The sequence below is a fragment of the Epithele typhae genome (genome assembly GCF_022376455.1).
Source record: "Epithele typhae strain CBS 203.58 chromosome Unknown BXZ73scaffold_53, whole genome shotgun sequence".
NCBI classification, from domain to species: domain Eukaryota; kingdom Fungi; phylum Basidiomycota; class Agaricomycetes; order Polyporales; family Epitheliaceae; genus Epithele; species Epithele typhae.
The window spans coordinates 35,993-54,276 of NW_025954244.1; the positions used below are offsets into that span (position 1 = coordinate 35,993).

The 18,284-nt window shown below is 54.3% G+C and overlaps 3 protein-coding genes across 3 annotated transcripts; 1 reads left to right on the forward strand and 2 right to left on the reverse strand.

Annotated features, from left to right (window-relative positions):
- Nucleotides 1-644: 644 nt before the first annotated feature.
- Nucleotides 645-2,688, reverse strand: BXZ73DRAFT_52083 (P-loop containing nucleoside triphosphate hydrolase protein; the record flags this gene model as incomplete). Its single annotated transcript, XM_048020748.1, has 5 exons — nt 645-988; nt 1,050-1,434; nt 1,499-2,185; nt 2,238-2,324; nt 2,377-2,688. Coding segments are annotated over 5 exons (1,815 nt in total), but the record flags the coding sequence as incomplete, so codon positions are not given.
- Nucleotides 2,689-3,680: 992 nt separating this feature from the next.
- BXZ73DRAFT_52020 (uncharacterized protein) lies at nt 3,681-7,027 on the forward strand (the record flags this gene model as incomplete). Its single annotated transcript, XM_048020737.1, has 6 exons — nt 3,681-4,118; nt 4,179-4,469; nt 4,874-5,894; nt 5,982-6,234; nt 6,296-6,395; nt 6,446-7,027. Coding segments are annotated over 6 exons (2,685 nt in total), but the record flags the coding sequence as incomplete, so codon positions are not given.
- A 938-nt stretch (nt 7,028-7,965) lies between these two features.
- Nucleotides 7,966-9,900, reverse strand: BXZ73DRAFT_1550 (uncharacterized protein; the record flags this gene model as incomplete). The annotated part of the gene is made up of 3 exons (XM_048017514.1): nt 7,966-8,313; nt 8,364-8,463; nt 8,525-9,900. Coding segments are annotated over 3 exons (1,824 nt in total), but the record flags the coding sequence as incomplete, so codon positions are not given.
- Nucleotides 9,901-18,284: the final 8,384 nt, after the last annotated feature.

Below are 18,284 nucleotides of genomic sequence, written 5' to 3' on the forward strand. Positions count from 1 at the left end.
GGAATAAGAGCTGTAGCAGCCGGAAGCGGGGCAGATGGAACTTGATGTTGTGCAAAGAGCAAACGAAGAGAATCTGGAGACGGTACCCTTGGCGAGTCGCCAGGCAAGGGAGGTCTTGATGGACGGTGTATGCCGAGTTTGTACTCCGCATATGCTTGCTCTTGCACGAAAGGTGCACAGGGGTGGGGTGCTTGAACCCGGAACTTCTTGCGAGGACGAGGACGAGGTTTTGGAGGTGGTGTATGAGAGAGGGAGGTTTGCGTACAAAGAGGAAGAGGTGGCTGTTGGGGTTGCACATGCTGCGGCAACGGCGGAGTGCTGACTTGGGGGCTCGGCACACCTAACGCAGCCGTCTCGGACTTGATGAGCTTGCGACGAGACTTGGTGGGCTGGCGGCGAGGCTTGGTGTCCTGAGGAGGTCTGAAGTCAAGCAAGACGCACATGCTGCCATAGACAGGAGGATCAGAGAGAGCAGGTACGATAGGAGCGACAGTGGTCGTGTGGAGGGTATGGTGGTGGGGATCAACCAGAGAGTCGTCGTCCGGCGCTCTCGGGCGCTTCGCCTGACCCACTGGAGAAGTGCTGCGAGCGCGCTTCTCCGACCCCTTGGCTGTCTGCTTTTCAGCTGTCTCGGGAGGCGAGACAAGTGAAATCTTCTCCAAGAACGCCATCAGCTCAGTCCCGTACAGATCCCAGTTGGTCCACTGAGTTCGAAGCATGTGCGACACTTTTTCTGCGGGTAGACACCCGTGAGACACGAGTTGCTCGATAGTTTTGCTGTTGAGGACCGCGGCCGGGCTCAAGACGGATGTTGGTGTATCACGTTGGTGAACCTCGGAGCGCCATGCAATGAGTTTCCGCTGAGCCGCACGATCAGGTGTGCCTTTCTTCGGCATGCGAGACTGCTTTTCAGCTTTCACAGGGGGCGATGGACGAGCTTGATCTAGAAGTGATGGGTCACATATGTCACAGCAGGGTACCGTCAGCTCTGATGAAAGCAACAGCTGAGACTCAGTTGCGCATTGGAGCCGGAGAGATCAGGAACTCACTGCCGGAGTCAACAGTGCTATCAAAGATCTCCGCTATGATCTGGCGCCGACAGGTGAGACTCTGGATGAAAACTAGAAGGCCCTCGTCGTCACTGTCAAGATCCAGTGTTGGCTGCGAGCCCACAGGAACAGTGTCTTCCTTCGTGGAGCTCCCTCGATCTACACCATGCTCGCGAGCGTAGATCTGTGTGAGTTTCGGGTCCTTCTTGGGCTTTGGGTTAGCCGAGACGAGATCAACGTTGTACCACTTCCGCTCGACGAGCATGATGGCAACTCCACGAAGCCCGGCACCCCGGACAGCACGGCCGAACCTCTGTGCTACTTGGGAGAGCTTCTTTGGTTTCTTGAGTTGAATTGTGCGAATGACTTTTGGGTTGTTGCTACCCTACCCCGGGGCAAGACTAAGCATGAGCTCGAGGGACGGAAGAGCACGAGGGTTGAGATCTCACCATTCCCGCAGCTTCGGTGCATACAAGGATTCGGATGTTGCCTTCCCGGAACTCCGGCATCGCTGCGGTACGGTATTCCTGAGAGAGTTGCGCGTTGAATGGCCGAACACACTCCAGGAGTGTGTAACTGTCTAGATCCAGCACGGCAAGTGTGTCCGAAGAGGCGCCGAGGATACGACAAAGCCTCTCGTTCAGATGGTCTACAACCCTGGATCCAAGCTCTACGTCGTCGGCAAAGATCTGGGTGATGGGAATGTCTAATGGGGAGGTGATGGTATCAGGGACAATGAAATCGATGTCAAGTAGACTGCTCAGGGGGTATTCTAGAGCGCGCACGATAATGGATATGTTCGGGCGATCGTTGCCCTCGTTCTTCCAGCGAGATTGACGGGATGACTGCCCAAAAAGCAGAGATGTTTGAATCGCTCTCTTGACGCGGGGAGTGATGGTCGCAGAGACAGCCATAACGGGAGTATCACGAGGGAGGAAAGCACGGATCTTGCCCAATGTGCCATACTCTTTGCGAAAGTCGGCGCCCCAGTGGACGGTGCAGTGTGCTTCATCGACAAAGATTGACACAACATTACGAGTAAATCTGCGATTGCGTAGGAAAGTATCAACGAAGGTCTGTGACAGAAGCATCTCGGGTGAGATGAGTACGATCTGGTGTCGCATATCAAAGATCGCCTAGATGGGGCAAGCTCAGCCATTGCATTGAATGATCACGAAGGAAACACACCTGGATAACAGCGGGATCAGTGCAGGCTTTATTTTCGCCATTGATTGCAACTGCCGAGAGACCGTAGTCGGACTTGAATGTGCGTACCTGGTACAGAACGAGGTCAGAAAATGCGCAGAGAAATCTGGATAAACCCTACCATCTCATTCTCTAAAGTGAGCAATGGGCATATCATCAACGTCACTCGGTGATCAAGCCAGACGTGAGGTCCAGCAGCGATTGCTGTCTTTCCTGCACCGGTGGGGGCTTGAATCACCATGTTGGCGCCTTCAAGTTGGGCCCGGATGGCGTCAAGTTGGAACTCTTTTGGATCATTCTGCCATTTGAACTTGTCACGCAAGAGTAGAGACAATTTTTGAACCTCAGAACCTGAGAGAGGATGACGAGAAATGAAATCGACCAAAGGCTCTGTTGGTGAGGCGGCATAATGGGAGTAGGAATGGCGAGGCATGGGCAAGCTGTGTGCCGCGTGAGTCCTGCACACGATCTGTGATCACTTTGCGTACAGAGGAGTCAGGACACGTTGGCGCACGACACAGACTGTGCAGAGGACACGACATTGACTCGTCACGGAGTGTGTGGTGGGGGAGTTGTCGTAGAGCGTGAGGTGGGCAGCGCGTCGTTGTGGCACGCTGTGAGGAGGGCAGCACGTTGTCGTGGCACGTGAGGAGGGCGGCATGTCGTCGTGGCGTGTGAGGAGGGCAGTGTGTCGTCGTGGTGCGTGCGGAGGTCGCAGCATCCACCTCGGCCCTCGACTACGAAATGACTGAGACTGTATACAATATGGGCCACCTGTCCAACGATATCCTGAGAAGAGCGCCTATGACACCGCTACAGCGTTTCAGTAATACCGACCAGACTCAGCGGCCCCCCACCATGACGACATTTGGTATATACTGCGTGTGGTACATGCATTGGGGAGAAAGTTGATTAACCAATGTTACAGTCGGCAAGCTAGCAGATTGGGCAAAGGATGTACGCACAGAGCAGCCAGCAGCATCGTCATCCACTTTGCAGACAACAGGTAGGTGATCTTCCTCGGGGTCTGGTCCTTCTCTTAACGCTAAAAACAATGCAGAGTATGTGAATGATGAACACACCTCAGGTACGGTATGGAACGCGTGTGCCGACCAGCCACCACCGCGCATACAGCCAGCCCGGTACCCCGGTATAGCCAACAGCCCATGGCGCCATAGGCCTCTCCCTCAAGTTGATGGTGTACCCGCCCCAGGAATGTCTTTCATATTGAAGGGATGAGACCGATAGACTGACGGTGTGGCAGGCGAATCCATTGTCGGGTCGGAAGATCCAAGACACCGTCAAAGCGAGACCCTGACCCGTCGATATGAACGTCAGGGTGTCATTCTTGATACACGTCTTCAGGAGAGTCTTCGAGCTGAAGAAGCAAGTACTGAAGACGCTGCCACTAGGGAGGTGAAGTGTTACGCTGACGTCCTCAACACACTGAAGAAACAAGGGCTTACCTGGGGTGGCTTCGTCAAGTGGATATCAAGCACAAGCTCCGATTGTGGACGAGACCGCTGGGAAGGTTTGTTCGCACACCCGCAGAATGTTAGGGAGATCTTGGACCTGTGGGCAAGTCAGCCATCCAACACCAGCAAGCAGACAGTGCGCGACTGGGCCTTCGACACGGTTTCACAAGTCATTGTAGTCGAGGCCGAGGCGGTAACAAAGAGTCACTTACTGCAAACCAATGCCCAACTGTTCACAGTTGAGCGTGTTCTCTCCCTCGACCTCGCGGATCTCCACGACCGCATCTTCAGCCTGTGTCCGAGAACGACTTCTCTCCTCATGTGTTTTGCAACAACCCCTCAGCAAGAAAAGACTACAGCTGCACGGTGTGACAACGAGGACAAATCAGTCATCCGCAAGAAGAAGGTGAGTGGGTGTGTACCAACTGTTGTGATAGAACGCACTGAGCGTTTGCGGCAGCGAATTGGCACCGTTCTTGTCGACCTGTTAGGCGAAAGAAGTCAGAACAACAGTTTCATCAAGCACGTCAACGCGCTGTACTTTTATGCCACCGGCACCTCTCGCCAGTCCATCTCAGTCGCTTCTGCACTTGGAATATGTAGTAGCTACAACGCAATTGTTGGGAGCTCAAAAGTTCACGGCAACATCGACATACCACCACCAGGACTAGAAACCGACGACGACGACGGAGATCCACAACTTGAACAGAGACATCCCCGTTCTCAAGACATCCCCAGTGTGGAGAGTGTCCGCCCCGATGCAGAGGACATCGATCTGGTAGAAGCCCTCGTCATCCCCGACGAGGACGGCTTTGAGCTAGAGCTCGAAGACCAAGCTCTGGGGTCCCCACCATCGTCGACTCTCTCTGGGGCGACGGTACACAGCCAGACAAAGAAGAATGACTCACAACATGGCTCGCGCGCACACTCCAGACTGCCAAACGTGAGGACTGGCCCCGCCGACCCGGAACCCGAGGACTTGATGGATGTCGAGGCCACAGAGAGCAGTGGACCAGGTGCTGGGGTAACAGACCATCTGAAGCAGAGAATCGGGAAGAGCAGGCAAGGAGGAGGCGAGAGGTGAGTCCAAGTGTGCGGTGTAGTCAGGAGATAACGTGAACGCGCACTTCCAGCGAGGCCGAGCTTGAGACGCCCATATCAGCCTGGCGCGGTGCTGGTGTTCTTCGGCGACTAGGCTACTCTTGCCGCTGGACTGCTAGGAAACTCGCTCGCTCTTCCCTGGCTGGCTATGTCTACGACAATATCAACATGACATTCAAGGTCTCCGAACAGGTACTGGGGCATCAAGACACTCAAGAGAGCGGCACCTGCGCCACAATTTTCTCCCTCTTTGACGCGCCACCGGCCAATATGAAGACCAAAGACCTTGTCACATCCATCAAGACCGCCAGACCTCTCGAAATGAGGGATATCCGTCTCACTGCCAGCGAGACGGAGCTGTTCAACAGGTGCTCCATTCATGCCATCCTACGTGTTATCGTTCACGGTGAGCCCGCATTTGCGAAGTTCCGTGCGCAAGTCAACGCCACCCTCCCTCCGGACGGGCTCAAAATCCCTCTGCACAAGACTGCCATACACCCACTCCCCACCATGAACATCGACGAGTCGAGTGTCACTGGCAACGCCTCAGTTCTGGACTACATCTTCCGCCGCGAGCTGAAATTCGACTTCGGCGCTGCTAGGTTCCGTGAGGTTGTACGGCTCGTCTTTGGCGACCAGCTCTCTCTTGCCCGACTCCGTACTCTCATCCTGCACCGTGTTGGTCACGACCAGCTCGCCTCGTCCTATGTGAGCCTTGTTCTTGGACCTGGTCTCTTCCATTACCAGATCGCTCTCATCCACGGCATTCTCGAGACCCACTTTGGTGAGCCAGAGGGCAAAGGCACACTCAACGCGGCAAGTCTCTCGTTCTTCAACAGTGTGCTGGGTCGCAAGCCCATCTTCTTGTCCTCCCTCCCTCCCTATCGCACCTGCCGTGACCTCATCTTCACCTCGCTCACTGCCGGCATCCTCTCCTGTCTCAAGAATGTCGCGAACGTCAGTGACCTCCCGGAATATGCATCAGAAGTCACCTTCAAGCAGCTTGAGGCGCATGCGCTGAAGATCCATCAACACTTCTCCGTTGGTGCCGTGAACAAACTTCGTGAGGATCGCGAGATGGAGGTCGCCGAACATCTGGATGAACACGAGCGTGCGCCCGAGGTCACCAGCAAGAGTGATCACGATGAAGACCGCCCTCCGTTTGATCCCCTTCTTGGCATCAAGACCGGAGACATGGTATTTGAGAATGCTGTCTTATTCCTCCGCGACGCTCTCCTTCTACGCGAGTTCAACGACGCGATCAAGAGTGGTTGCTCGGGTCGTATCCTTCTGTCTCTGAAGGTGCTCGCCTTCGCCTACCGGGGACTTGGCCGCACGAAGTATGCGCACGAGGTCATGCACCTCTTGCACTCTTTCACCACTGTATGGCCGGAGCCTCTGCGGTAAAGATCTATCACCATCTGCTCATGTGTGCGCTGCTCACTCCGACTTCAATCTCCGCAGCGCAATTGTGTTGAAGAATTGGCTCGTGAACCCGACTGGCATGGAGAATTCATGGGTGCCAGTCGATCTCCTGCAGGAGCATATGAACTTGATGATCAAGGTATGTCTTCGTCGTCTCTGCGGAGCTGGTGGCGATGTTAAATTGTCCAGAGTGTCTACAAAGCTCACGGCAGCAACTCATCGTGGCCGTGGCTCGAAATGATATCGCCTGATGTTGTCGTCCTTCGCCATCTCATGACGCAGATCAACACCTACATGGGGGACAAGCTCGGGAACAAGCACAGCACGCCCGACACGACCCGCGATGTTGCATCGCTGCGAGAAGCAATGGAGTCCCACCGCATCTTCGTTGTCGAACAGGGTCGGGTGCTCACCGGGATGAAGCAGGCTGTCGTACCCAATGCTGTCGATGTCGGACAGGATGCTGTACTCGGCCCTCTCGAGGACTACAACCAGACATTCAAACGTTTGCAGGTGCGGCTTGCCCGTATACCGCTCCTCGACTTGCTCGCTGGCAGAGCGGGTCCGACACTGTCTGCCTCGGGGGTTACTACACAGGTCGGCCGAGTTTCCACTTTGTCCTACATGCCGCAGGCATCCTTACGCTCCCATGCTGCAGCCCACACAACCTGCCGATGGCACGGTGGAGAACGGCGAAGCGGGGGAGCCCTCCGACGACCTCGACAGCACAGCTGTCTTTGCTCGGGAGGAAATTCCACAATCATTGGCTGATATTGACTATGACTAGTTACTGTGCCCTTCTAAAATACAATTACCATCCCCCTTCATCCGCTTGAGCCGCGCGGGACTGTGCGCTGGCCGACGACGCGGGAGCACGAGCCGCGTGTCCACGCCGCGCACCCTCCGTGACGCCTCCCAACGCGACCGCCGTCACAAGCCGTCGCGCACGGGGGAGCGGCGTGCCCCAACGAGCCCGTTTGGGCGGGGGAGTGGAGCGAGGGGAGGGCACTCACATCACGTGATTGCCTTTTATGGTGCGCCTGCCAAAAACCCCTCGAGTTGGACCAGCCCCTTGAGGAGGTACAACGAAAAGGGGATGGATGATCGAGCCTAGGTCTGGGAATGCTCGAGACTAGGCTCGATCATCCATCCCCTTTTCGTTGTACCTCCTCAAGGGGCTGGTCCAACTCGAGGGGTTTTTGGCAGGCGCACCATAAAAGGCAATCACGTGATGTGAGTGCCCTCCCCTCGCTCCACTCCCCCGCCCAAACGGGCTCGTTGGGGCACGCCGCTCCCCCGTGCGCGACGGCTTGTGACGGCGGTCGCGTTGGGAGGCGTCACGGAGGGTGCGCGGCGTGGACACGCGGCTCGTGCTCCCGCGTCGTCGGCCAGCGCACAGTCCCGCGCGGCTCAAGCGGATGAAGGGGGATGGTAATTGTATTTTAGAAGGGCACAGTAACTAGTCATAGTCAATATCAGCCAATGATTGTGGAATTTCCTCCCGAGCAAAGACAGCTGTGCTGTCGAGGTCGTCGGAGGGCTCCCCCGCTTCGCCGTTCTCCACCGTGCCATCGGCAGGTTGTGTGGGCTGCAGCATGGGAGCGTAAGGATGCCTGCGGCATGTAGGACAAAGTGGAAACTCGGCCGACCTGTGTAGTAACCCCCGAGGCAGACAGTGTCGGACCCGCTCTGCCAGCGAGCAAGTCGAGGAGCGGTATACGGGCAAGCCGCACCTGCAAACGTTTGAATGTCTGGTTGTAGTCCTCGAGAGGGCCGAGTACAGCATCCTGTCCGACATCGACAGCATTGGGTACGACAGCCTGCTTCATCCCGGTGAGCACCCGACCCTGTTCGACAACGAAGATGCGGTGGGACTCCATTGCTTCTCGCAGCGATGCAACATCGCGGGTCGTGTCGGGCGTGCTGTGCTTGTTCCCGAGCTTGTCCCCCATGTAGGTGTTGATCTGCGTCATGAGATGGCGAAGGACGACAACATCAGGCGATATCATTTCGAGCCACGGCCACGATGAGTTGCTGCCGTGAGCTTTGTAGACACTCTGGACAATTTAACATCGCCACCAGCTCCGCAGAGACGACGAAGACATACCTTGATCATCAAGTTCATATGCTCCTGCAGGAGATCGACTGGCACCCATGAATTCTCCATGCCAGTCGGGTTCACGAGCCAATTCTTCAACACAATTGCGCTGCGGAGATTGAAGTCGGAGTGAGCAGCGCACACATGAGCAGATGGTGATAGATCTTTACCGCAGAGGCTCCGGCCATACAGTGGTGAAAGAGTGCAAGAGGTGCATGACCTCGTGCGCATACTTCGTGCGGCCAAGTCCCCGGTAGGCGAAGGCGAGCACCTTCAGAGACAGAAGGATACGACCCGAGCAACCACTCTTGATCGCGTCGTTGAACTCGCGTAGAAGGAGAGCGTCGCGGAGGAATAAGACAGCATTCTCAAATACCATGTCTCCGGTCTTGATGCCAAGAAGGGGATCAAACGGAGGGCGGTCTTCATCGTGATCACTCTTGCTGGTGACCTCGGGCGCACGCTCGTGTTCATCCAGATGTTCGGCGACCTCCATCTCGCGATCCTCACGAAGTTTGTTCACGGCACCAACGGAGAAGTGTTGATGGATCTTCAGCGCATGCGCCTCAAGCTGCTTGAAGGTGACTTCTGATGCATATTCCGGGAGGTCACTGACGTTCGCGACATTCTTGAGACAGGAGAGGATGCCGGCAGTGAGCGAGGTGAAGATGAGGTCACGGCAGGTGCGATAGGGAGGGAGGGAGGACAAGAAGATGGGCTTGCGACCCAGCACACTGTTGAAGAACGAGAGACTTGCCGCGTTGAGTGTGCCTTTGCCCTCTGGCTCACCAAAGTGGGTCTCGAGAATGCCGTGGATGAGAGCGATCTGGTAATGGAAGAGACCAGGTCCAAGAACAAGGCTCACATAGGACGAGGCGAGCTGGTCGTGACCAACACGGTGCAGGATGAGAGTACGGAGTCGGGCAAGAGAGAGCTGGTCGCCAAAGACGAGCCGTACAACCTCACGGAACCTAGCAGCGCCGAAGTCGAATTTCAGCTCGCGGCGGAAGATGTAGTCCAGAACTGAGGCGTTGCCAGTGACACTCGACTCGTCGATGTTCATGGTGGGGAGTGGGTGTATGGCAGTCTTGTGCAGAGGGATTTTGAGCCCGTCCGGAGGGAGGGTGGCGTTGACTTGCGCACGGAACTTCGCAAATGCGGGCTCACCGTGAACGATAACACGTAGGATGGCATGAATGGAGCACCTGTTGAACAGCTCCGTCTCGCTGGCAGTGAGACGGATATCCCTCATTTCGAGAGGTCTGGCGGTCTTGATGGATGTGACAAGGTCTTTGGTCTTCATATTGGCCGGTGGCGCGTCAAAGAGGGAGAAAATTGTGGCGCAGGTGCCGCTCTCTTGAGTGTCTTGATGCCCCAGTACCTGTTCGGAGACCTTGAATGTCATGTTGATATTGTCGTAGACATAGCCAGCCAGGGAAGAGCGAGCGAGTTTCCTAGCAGTCCAGCGGCAAGAGTAGCCTAGTCGCCGAAGAACACCAGCACCGCGCCAGGCTGATATGGGCGTCTCAAGCTCGGCCTCGCTGGAAGTGCGCGTTCACGTTATCTCCTGACTACACCGCACACTTGGACTCACCTCTCGCCTCCTCCTTGCCTGCTCTTCCCGATTCTCTGCTTCAGATGGTCTGTTACCCCAGCACCTGGTCCACTGCTCTCTGTGGCTGTTACGTCTGAGGGCTTATTCCAGCTGGAATACGACCTAGGCGCCTTGTGGTTATGGTGGCGATGCTCAGAGCGCTTGCGTGCTATCGAGCGAGTGCGAGCGACAACGAGTGAGATTGCGCGTAGTCAAGGTAGACGTAGTAGTACAAGAGGAGATTCAAGTCTGGAGAGGGAGCGCTCAGGGGCGTCGTCCTTATATACAGGTGGAGAGCGGGGGGAGTCATATTATCTGCGAGTCACGACGAGTCCGTATGAGGTGTTCCGAGTCCCTGCGACATAAGGTGACTAGGAGCGATCGACGAGTCATGGTGCGGCAGAGTGAGTTGAGATGAGTCCGTACGAGTCAGGGGGCAATCGATAGGTGTTTAAAGGGCGGGCGTATCGGGAGAGTGGGGTTATGGATAGAAATTAAATGGGGGCAACGTACTAGCGTCCTCGATCGTAACATCAGCTCCCTCTCCCGGAGAGGGTCGTCCCGACCTCCTACGTGGTGGTCGACGGCGTCACGTCCGCGGGGGCGCGCCCGATGCCGACGGCCGTGAGGTCCGAGGCGATCTGAATCGACACTCGATCGACGTACTCCTGGAGCGGGAGGTGAGCACCCTCGTAGTTCCGGAGTATGGTGATGATGGGTTGATCGAACTTCTCGCGGTAGGTGTCCATGATTGAGTGTCGACGATCCGATTCTCGATAACTTCGTCGCATGGGGCGTCGATGTGCTGGCGATGGCTTCGGCGACTAGGAGGTGTAGGTCGTGTCGAATCTTCGCGTGGACTTGGGGGAAACCGATCTCGAGGTATTCGTAGAGACGTGCGGGGGTGAACAGCTCCGGCCAGGAGTCCAGTCGCGCTCCGAGGTAGTGGTCGACTCTGACGTGGGCGGTGATTACGTACCGCCTGATCCCGCTTGGACGCGCCATCGAGGTGTGCGAGGAGGGGGTGACGAGAACAGTTCGTCGTCGTGGTAGTCGATGATCTCCGCTCGAGCTCGGCGAAGATGTCGTCCAGGGCGTCGTGGTGGCGGGGCGCGGGGATTCGTCAGGTCCAGTGAGGGTTAGTCGTGAGGAGCTTGCAAGGGTTCCGGGGGGGAGATTGAGGACTCCGAACTGAACTCCGGGTTCCGCGTTCGCGGTCTGTGCTCGGACCCAGTTGCGGTGGACCATGAGGAGAGACTGGGCTGCGAGGAGGTCGGTGGTGGTGACCGGGGGTTGGTTTTCTTTGTCGGAATCGTTTCTTGCGTATAGGGGGAGGCTGCGGCGTGGAGGTGTCTTGGGCGCGCGTTACAGCGGCGGGAGGTCAAGTACGGCATGAGGGGTGGGAGGTCGTCCGTGGTGCCCGTATTCGCCGGAGTGAGGGCGTTCCAGGCGGCCTGGTTGCGGACTCGTTCTTCGGGGCGGGCTCGCTGGGGGATCCCCATTCTACGATGTCGGACGGGATATTTCCCCAGGGGGGAAGGTGCTGCTGGTTGGTGGGAGTAGGTCGTCGAGGGCGGCCGCGACCTCGATGCTGGTGAGCTGGTCGAGTGCGACGTCGGCAGCTCGCGCGATGAGGGCCCGAAGGGTCAGCGAGGCCTCCTTGGCGACGGCCTTCTGGCTGGCAGGGGCTCCAGCGCGTTGCACGAAGTGGTCGACCGTCTTCCAACGTCGAACGCCTCGGTCGCGATGCGGTATTCGTTGACGAGGGGCTCGGTGTGGGGGATATGTTGGGTGCGGTAGCGGACGTGTCCGTGGAGGTCGGAGTGCGCGACGGTCCACCCGATGCGGTCTCCGAGGGTTCCGCGACTCTCGTTAGTGCGATAGAGAGTCGGAAGGTGGTCGTAGTTGACCTGGGGGCGGTTATTGATGAAGTCGGGGTGTCGTGGATGTCCGGCGTAGTGAGGCGGATGGGATAGAGGCGGGGAGCGCGACGAGGAGTAGAGCGGTGGTGGCGAGGCATCTTGAGAAGCGCATTCGAGGTGGGAGTGGGATGAGGGTCAGAGGAGCTTGTGTCTCTTCTTATATACCCTCAGGATATCGGGCGCGTTCTTCAAATGGTGCTCGGGTTCCCATGAGTTTTCTGCTGACTCCCAGCCCTTCCACGTCACCAGGTATTCCAATTTGTCTCGTTTGCGTCCTCTCATTCGGTGGTTAAGAATAGCTTCCACTTCATGCTCCTCTTCGCCGTCTATGACGTCAGGAGGTGGACGTGGCATGTCCGGGCCATGTGCTTTGGTGACTCGATATGGAGTCAGGAGCGCGGCATGGAAGACTGGATGAATCTTCCAAGTGCGTGGTAGGTTTAATTTGAACGTTACAGGTCCCATGACTTCGTGATAACAAAGGGTCCTTCTCGTTTGGGTGCCAGTTTCCTGTGTGGGTACGGGAGGCGGAGGTTGGTTGATTCTAGAAGGACCTTATCTCCTTTCTTGAACGAGACGAGCTGTCCTGGTGATCTCCGTGCCATTGCCGCGGCTGCGTGATTATGGGCTGCAATTGTATTTTCTTGGTCAGCTCGGAGGGCGGAGAGCCGTTCCTCCGTGCTTGGGTATTTCGGGTTCTTGCGTGGGAGTTTGACTAGTTGTGGTTGATAACCATAGAGTAGTTCAAACGGCGATTTCTTTGTTACCGAATGTGTTCGTTGATTATGCGCGTATTCGAATTCCTTGAGGTGATCTGCCCATTCGTTTGGGTTATTGCCGCAATAGAGGCGCAGAGCGAGGTCTAGTTCTTGGTTTACTCGTTCTGTTTGTCCATCGGTTTGCGGGTGATACGCCGTGCTCAAGCAGTTTCCATTCCCATTAGTTGTGGAGTTCCCTGAACGCTCCTGCTGCGAATTGCGGGCCTCGGTCGGATATGATCTTGGAGGGGACTCCGAATCGGCTGAAGACTTGGTCCCATAGTAGCTTTGCTGCTCCTTCTGCTGTGATATTCTTCGTGCAAGGCGTGAATATGGCCATCTTCGTAACGTCATGGTCGACGACTACTTGGACTGCATTGTATCCGTTTGATTCTGGTAGATCTGTGATGTAGTCGGTGGTTATGACATTAAACGGCCTAGTGTTCCCGCTGTGTGGGATCGGGAATAATCCTGTTTTGGTTGGATGGGTGTTGACTTTGGTGGTTTGGCATTTTGCGCATCCTTTTACGTATTCGGTGATGAAGTTGCGCATTCCGTCCCATATATAGTCTCTTTTGACTAGTTCAAACGTCTTCTGAATTCCCGGGTGGCCCATTACGGCTGGTTCGTGATAGGTTTTGACAATGTTGCGATAGAGGTTCTCGTCGGGTGGTACGTAGATACGTTCTTTGAATAGTAACAGTCCTTCTTCTTTCCAATCGCTCGGCTTGCCCCAGGCAGGTCGTGGTTTGTCAGTCGCTTTGGTCGTCAAGAACTGTATTAGATCCGGGTTGCGGGCTTTGTTGTTTCGGATTTGTTGGGAGATGTCAATTTGGACAGAGTTGAGTGAGAAAATTTGTTCCGGTAGCATGATCATGTCCTTGTTATCATTCTCCCCCTGTTCATGATCTGTTCTCCTGGACAGAGCGTCGGCTTGCGCAATTGTTTTTCCAGGGTGATGTTTCAACGTGAAGTTGAACTCGTTCATGTAGTGATGCCATCTTGCTTGTCTCGGGTTTAAGCGTTGCGCGGAGCGGAAATACGTTAGGTTTTGGTGGTCTGTGATGACTTCTACTGGGTGTGGTGATCCTTGCAATAAATGTCGCCATTCCTTGAATGCTCGAATGATTGCGAGTAATTCCCTGTCGTAGATCTGATAGTTTCTTTCTGCTTCTGTGAACGATTTTGATAGATATGCGCATGGGTGCCATATTCCGTCCTTTCCTTTCTGGCGTAGCACTGCTCCCGTTGCTACTTTGGACGCGTCGCATTCTACTTGGAATGGTTCATAGGGATCCGGCATCTTGAGGATTGGTCCGGTCGTGAAACGCTGCTTTAATTCTTGAAAGGCTGCTTCACAGTCTTCGTCCCATTTGAACGGAGTGTCTTTTCGCGTTAGCGATGTTAATGGTTTGACCACCTTTGAGTAGTCCTTGATGAATCGTCTGTAGAAATTTCCAAATCCTAGGAAGGCCTGTACTTCCTTCAATTTGGTTGGTTGCTTCCATTCCAGTACGGCTTTGATTTTTACTGGATCCATGGCTATTTCGTCGGGACGTATGATTGATCCGAGGAATTCTACTTCTTGTTATCGAATTCGCATTTGGATGGTTTTAGGTAGAAATCTAGTTCTTGAATTCTTCTGAGAACTCTTAGTGTTCTTCTGTGGTGTTCTTCTAAATCGTTGGAGAAGATTAGAATATCATCGATGTAGATAACCATCCATCCTTCGCGAATGAGGTCCTCGAAGTTTTGATTCATCATACTCTGAAAGGTTGCTGGGGCGTTGCATAGTCCAAAGAACATTACTGTGGGTTCATATAGTCCTTTGGGGGTTATAAAAGCGGCCTTCCATTCGTCTCCTTTCTTGATTCGAATGTTGTTGTATCCAGCTCGTACGTCCAACTTGGTGAAGTACTTGGCCCCTTTGAGTTTATCCATCAGGTCGCTGATTAGTGGGAGTGGGTACGCATTTCGAATTGTTCCTTCATTGAGGGCCCTGTAGTCTTGGACTGGTCGGAGTGTTCCATCTTTTTTGGAATGTAGAAAAATGGCGAAGCGAATGGGGATTTTGATTCTTTGATATACCCCTTTCTCATGTTTTCTTCGATGAATTTTTCTAGCTCGCTTGTTCCGTGAGGGTGAGGGGATAGATCTTGTTCCATCTCTTGTCCTTGTGAAAATCGAAGCCTGGTTTTAGATCGATTGCATGGTCCCATGGTTTGGATTCTGGAAATCGTTCTGCGGCCTTTTTTTCAAATATCTTGCGGTATCCTTTCACGAAGTCCGGTAGGATTTCATCTAACGGTACCTCGGGTTTCAATTTATTTGCTTCGATTGCGATTTCCGCTGACTTCGTGGCTCGTCGGATTTTGCTGGTTTCAAACCATTCTGTGAGGACTTTGGAAGGGTTGTGTGTCGGTTTATCGTCATCTATGTCCATTTCTAAGTATGCCAGTAATAGTTCTTGATCGTCTGCTCTGAGTGGGTACCCCACAGGGTTCCTTCGGGGGGTGGTCGTTTGTCGGGTTTTTTGTAGCTCCTGTTGTTTCTTGATCCTATCTTGTTTGATGGTCACCTTCCCGGTTTCCCAATTGATGATTGGATTGTAGTTTCGAATCCAGGGCATTCCAAAGATTACATCATCTCGTCCGATATTGGCCACATACCAGTGGGTGGGTAGCTTGTTTCCGTTGAGAGTGAAGTTCCCTTCTACGCGATGAGTAATGTTTCCTGAGCTGTTGATCGTATCGTCCGCGTTTTTGAACCGAACAGGTACTGGTAGTAGCACCGTTGGGAGTTTGTATTTGTCCACTATTCTTTTGTTGATGATTACTGCGTCGGCTCCGAGTCGAGGAGGCCTTTGATTTCGACGGCGATTTTTCCCACTTCAATGTAACCGTTGAGTAATAAGGCGTGTCTTCGCCGTTCGGTATTCGATACAAGGGTTACATGAATGGTGGTTGTATTAGGCAGATCCGGCGTCGATTCGTCCTGCCGCTTTAAAAATCCTCCGTCTCGTCAATTATAGTAGCGTTGATTTCGGCTTCAGAGTCGCTGGGAGGGTCGTCTTCTTGGTCCTCCCTCATGGCGCGAATCTTCTGCTGTTCCGGCTTTCCTTTCTTCTTGGCTGGGCAGAATCGTGCCAGGTGCTTTCCTTTCTTGCAATAGAAGCATAATCCCTTGCTTCGTAGGTCTTGTTCTTCTTCCGCAGAGAGTCGGTTGACTTCTCTGTTCGATCTTTCTGTGGTTGTGGTTTTAACCACCTTCGTCTTGAACCTTGGTTTGATCCCGAGGATCTTGTCCATGTCTTTCTTCATCTTCCAGTTCCTGTCGACATCAATGGCTCGCGCCATCCATGTGTTGAGGTCTGCAGGTACCGTGGCCATGTCCAGGATCTTGTTGCGTACTGGAGCATCGAGGGATTGTCGGTACCACGCTAGTTGGGCGCGTGGTTCTGTGATGAGTGCCTTCGTGATTAGGTCCATAAAGGTTCCATTGAAGGCGTCGATGGACTCGTAATCCTTTGATGTCAGAGTACGCAGCCTGTTAGCGGCGTGCATTTCCTCGTTGATAGGTGTGAAGGTAGCGAGTAGAGGCTGAGGAAGTTTCTCCATGTTCCATAGCCTTGCCTGTTTCCTGTTGCGTCAGTTTCCCAGGCTTGGCGTAGAACGGCTGTCTTCCAGATCGCTGCTGTGCCTCCTTCCATGTAGGATAAGGCGTGGTGATCATCGTTTGGTCATCCGGAAATCGACAGGTCGTGCATCGAAGAGTAGGAGCAGGGCTTGTACGAATGTGTCGAGTTTGTCTCGATCTCCGTTGAATGGTTCCGGTAGTTTGACCTTTCCTTTGCCTCGCAGCGGCATATACCACCCAGGGGTCCTTGGGGAATGTTTCCGCCTGGATTGGCGGGCGGTCCTCCTCCTGGGGGTCCCTGTGGTGGTCCCCTGCCGGAGGTCCTTGCGGCGGTCCTCCTCCTGGAGGTCCCTGCGGCGGTCCTCCTCCTGGAGGTCCCTGCGGTGGTCCTCCTCCTGGTAGTCCTCCTCCTTGTCCCGGAATAGGTGGTAAGTTCCCTACAGGATCGGGAGGTGGGTATGCTGCAATTCCTCCGAGTCGAGGCAATGCTATCGACGTCCATGCTGCTGCTGAGGCGCTTGCATTTGTGGGGTTTGCGCTTAGCGTGAAACTTGGTACTCCTCGTCGTTCGAAACTCCATTGAGTATCTTCCGTCCTTTGTTGGAGTACTCTTGCTGCTTCTTCGTCGCGTTGTCTTCTTATTTCGTCCCAATCGAAGTTCAAGCGGCCTCCTCCTGACTCGTGGTCGGATCTTCTTCTGGCTGTACTGGTTCAGTGATGGTGGTTCGTACCACTCTGTTTCTGTGACCGTCGCCATCTCTGATTCTGGTTCCTTGGGTTCGAGGGTTACGTCTGGTTGTTTGCCTGTGCGGCTCGTTCCTGAATTGGGGCCGTTACTGGTTCTTCCTTTGTCAAGGTCTGGGGGTAATCCTTGGCGAGTCTCTTGCTCGTTGTCCTGATGTGGTTCTAGCAATCCTGGCCGGTTTCGGGGCATAGGTTGGGATTGCTCCTGGGTTCGCAGTGGTTTCCACAGTCGTTCGAGGCCTGTGGGATATTGTGCTGCGAATAGTTCTTCCTGTAGTTCTGAGACTGGTTCGTATGGGGTTCTAATTCTGGTGCCTTGTACTTTCGTGCTGCCCAGTATCTGATGGGACAGCGTTGCTTGGTGCACCGTTGATATCCTCGTCTAGTAATGTGATAGTCGGCAGTATTGGTCGGATTGAAGATGTGGGCGTAGTCTTTGCACGATCTATCAGGTTCTTCGTTCGCTTCAGTTGACATTCAAGTACTCTTGAACCGTTTCGAGAGCAATGCGAACTCGCTTGAGTGCTTCGAGGCGGTTGGGGTAGTCTGGGTGGATGAAGTTACCCCTGAAGTTGAATACAAATTGTTCAAGATCGGCTACGTCGAACTGAAGGCGTTGCACCAGTTTGGTGATTGGGTCGTGCGCGTGAAGAGGTAGTTCGATCGGTTCTTCGTCCACGTCTGGAACTCCGTAGAATTCGCCGAGAGTATCGTCCAGGTCTGTGATTTGCTGATGGAGTGTTTCCAATTCGAGTGCTCCAAATCTTTCTACTAAGATGGGTTCGGTCTGGAGCGCGTTCAGGTTTTCTCCTCCTTGCCTCAGGGCCCTCCTAAAGTGTAGTACTCTTCGACGGTATCTTCACTTGAGTCTTCTTCTGCTTGAGCCTGTACTGCGGTTCTCTCTTCGTCTTCGTTGATTATTGTGTCGAAGGGAGTATGGGACTCAGGTGTGGGGCTATGGATCTCAACGCGAAGATTGGGTCGTCCGTGAAGGGGGGTCCTTGGCAATAGGATGAGGGGGGTTCCAGGGGCAGCGTATAAGTGCGAGTTGCGGGAATTTTCCCTATGACTTGTTTCCGAACTTGCGTATTGCTGAACGATATCCGTGATGTCTGATGCTTATACTGTGTTCTGCGTTCGAGCAGTACACAGCCTTCCTTGGTCCTAGATAGATCCTCTGCACTTATAGAAGTGGAGGGTTCGAGACTTGAATCTAATGTTACGTCTGAGGCTTATTCCAGCTGGAATACGACCTAGGCGCTTGTGGTTATGGTGG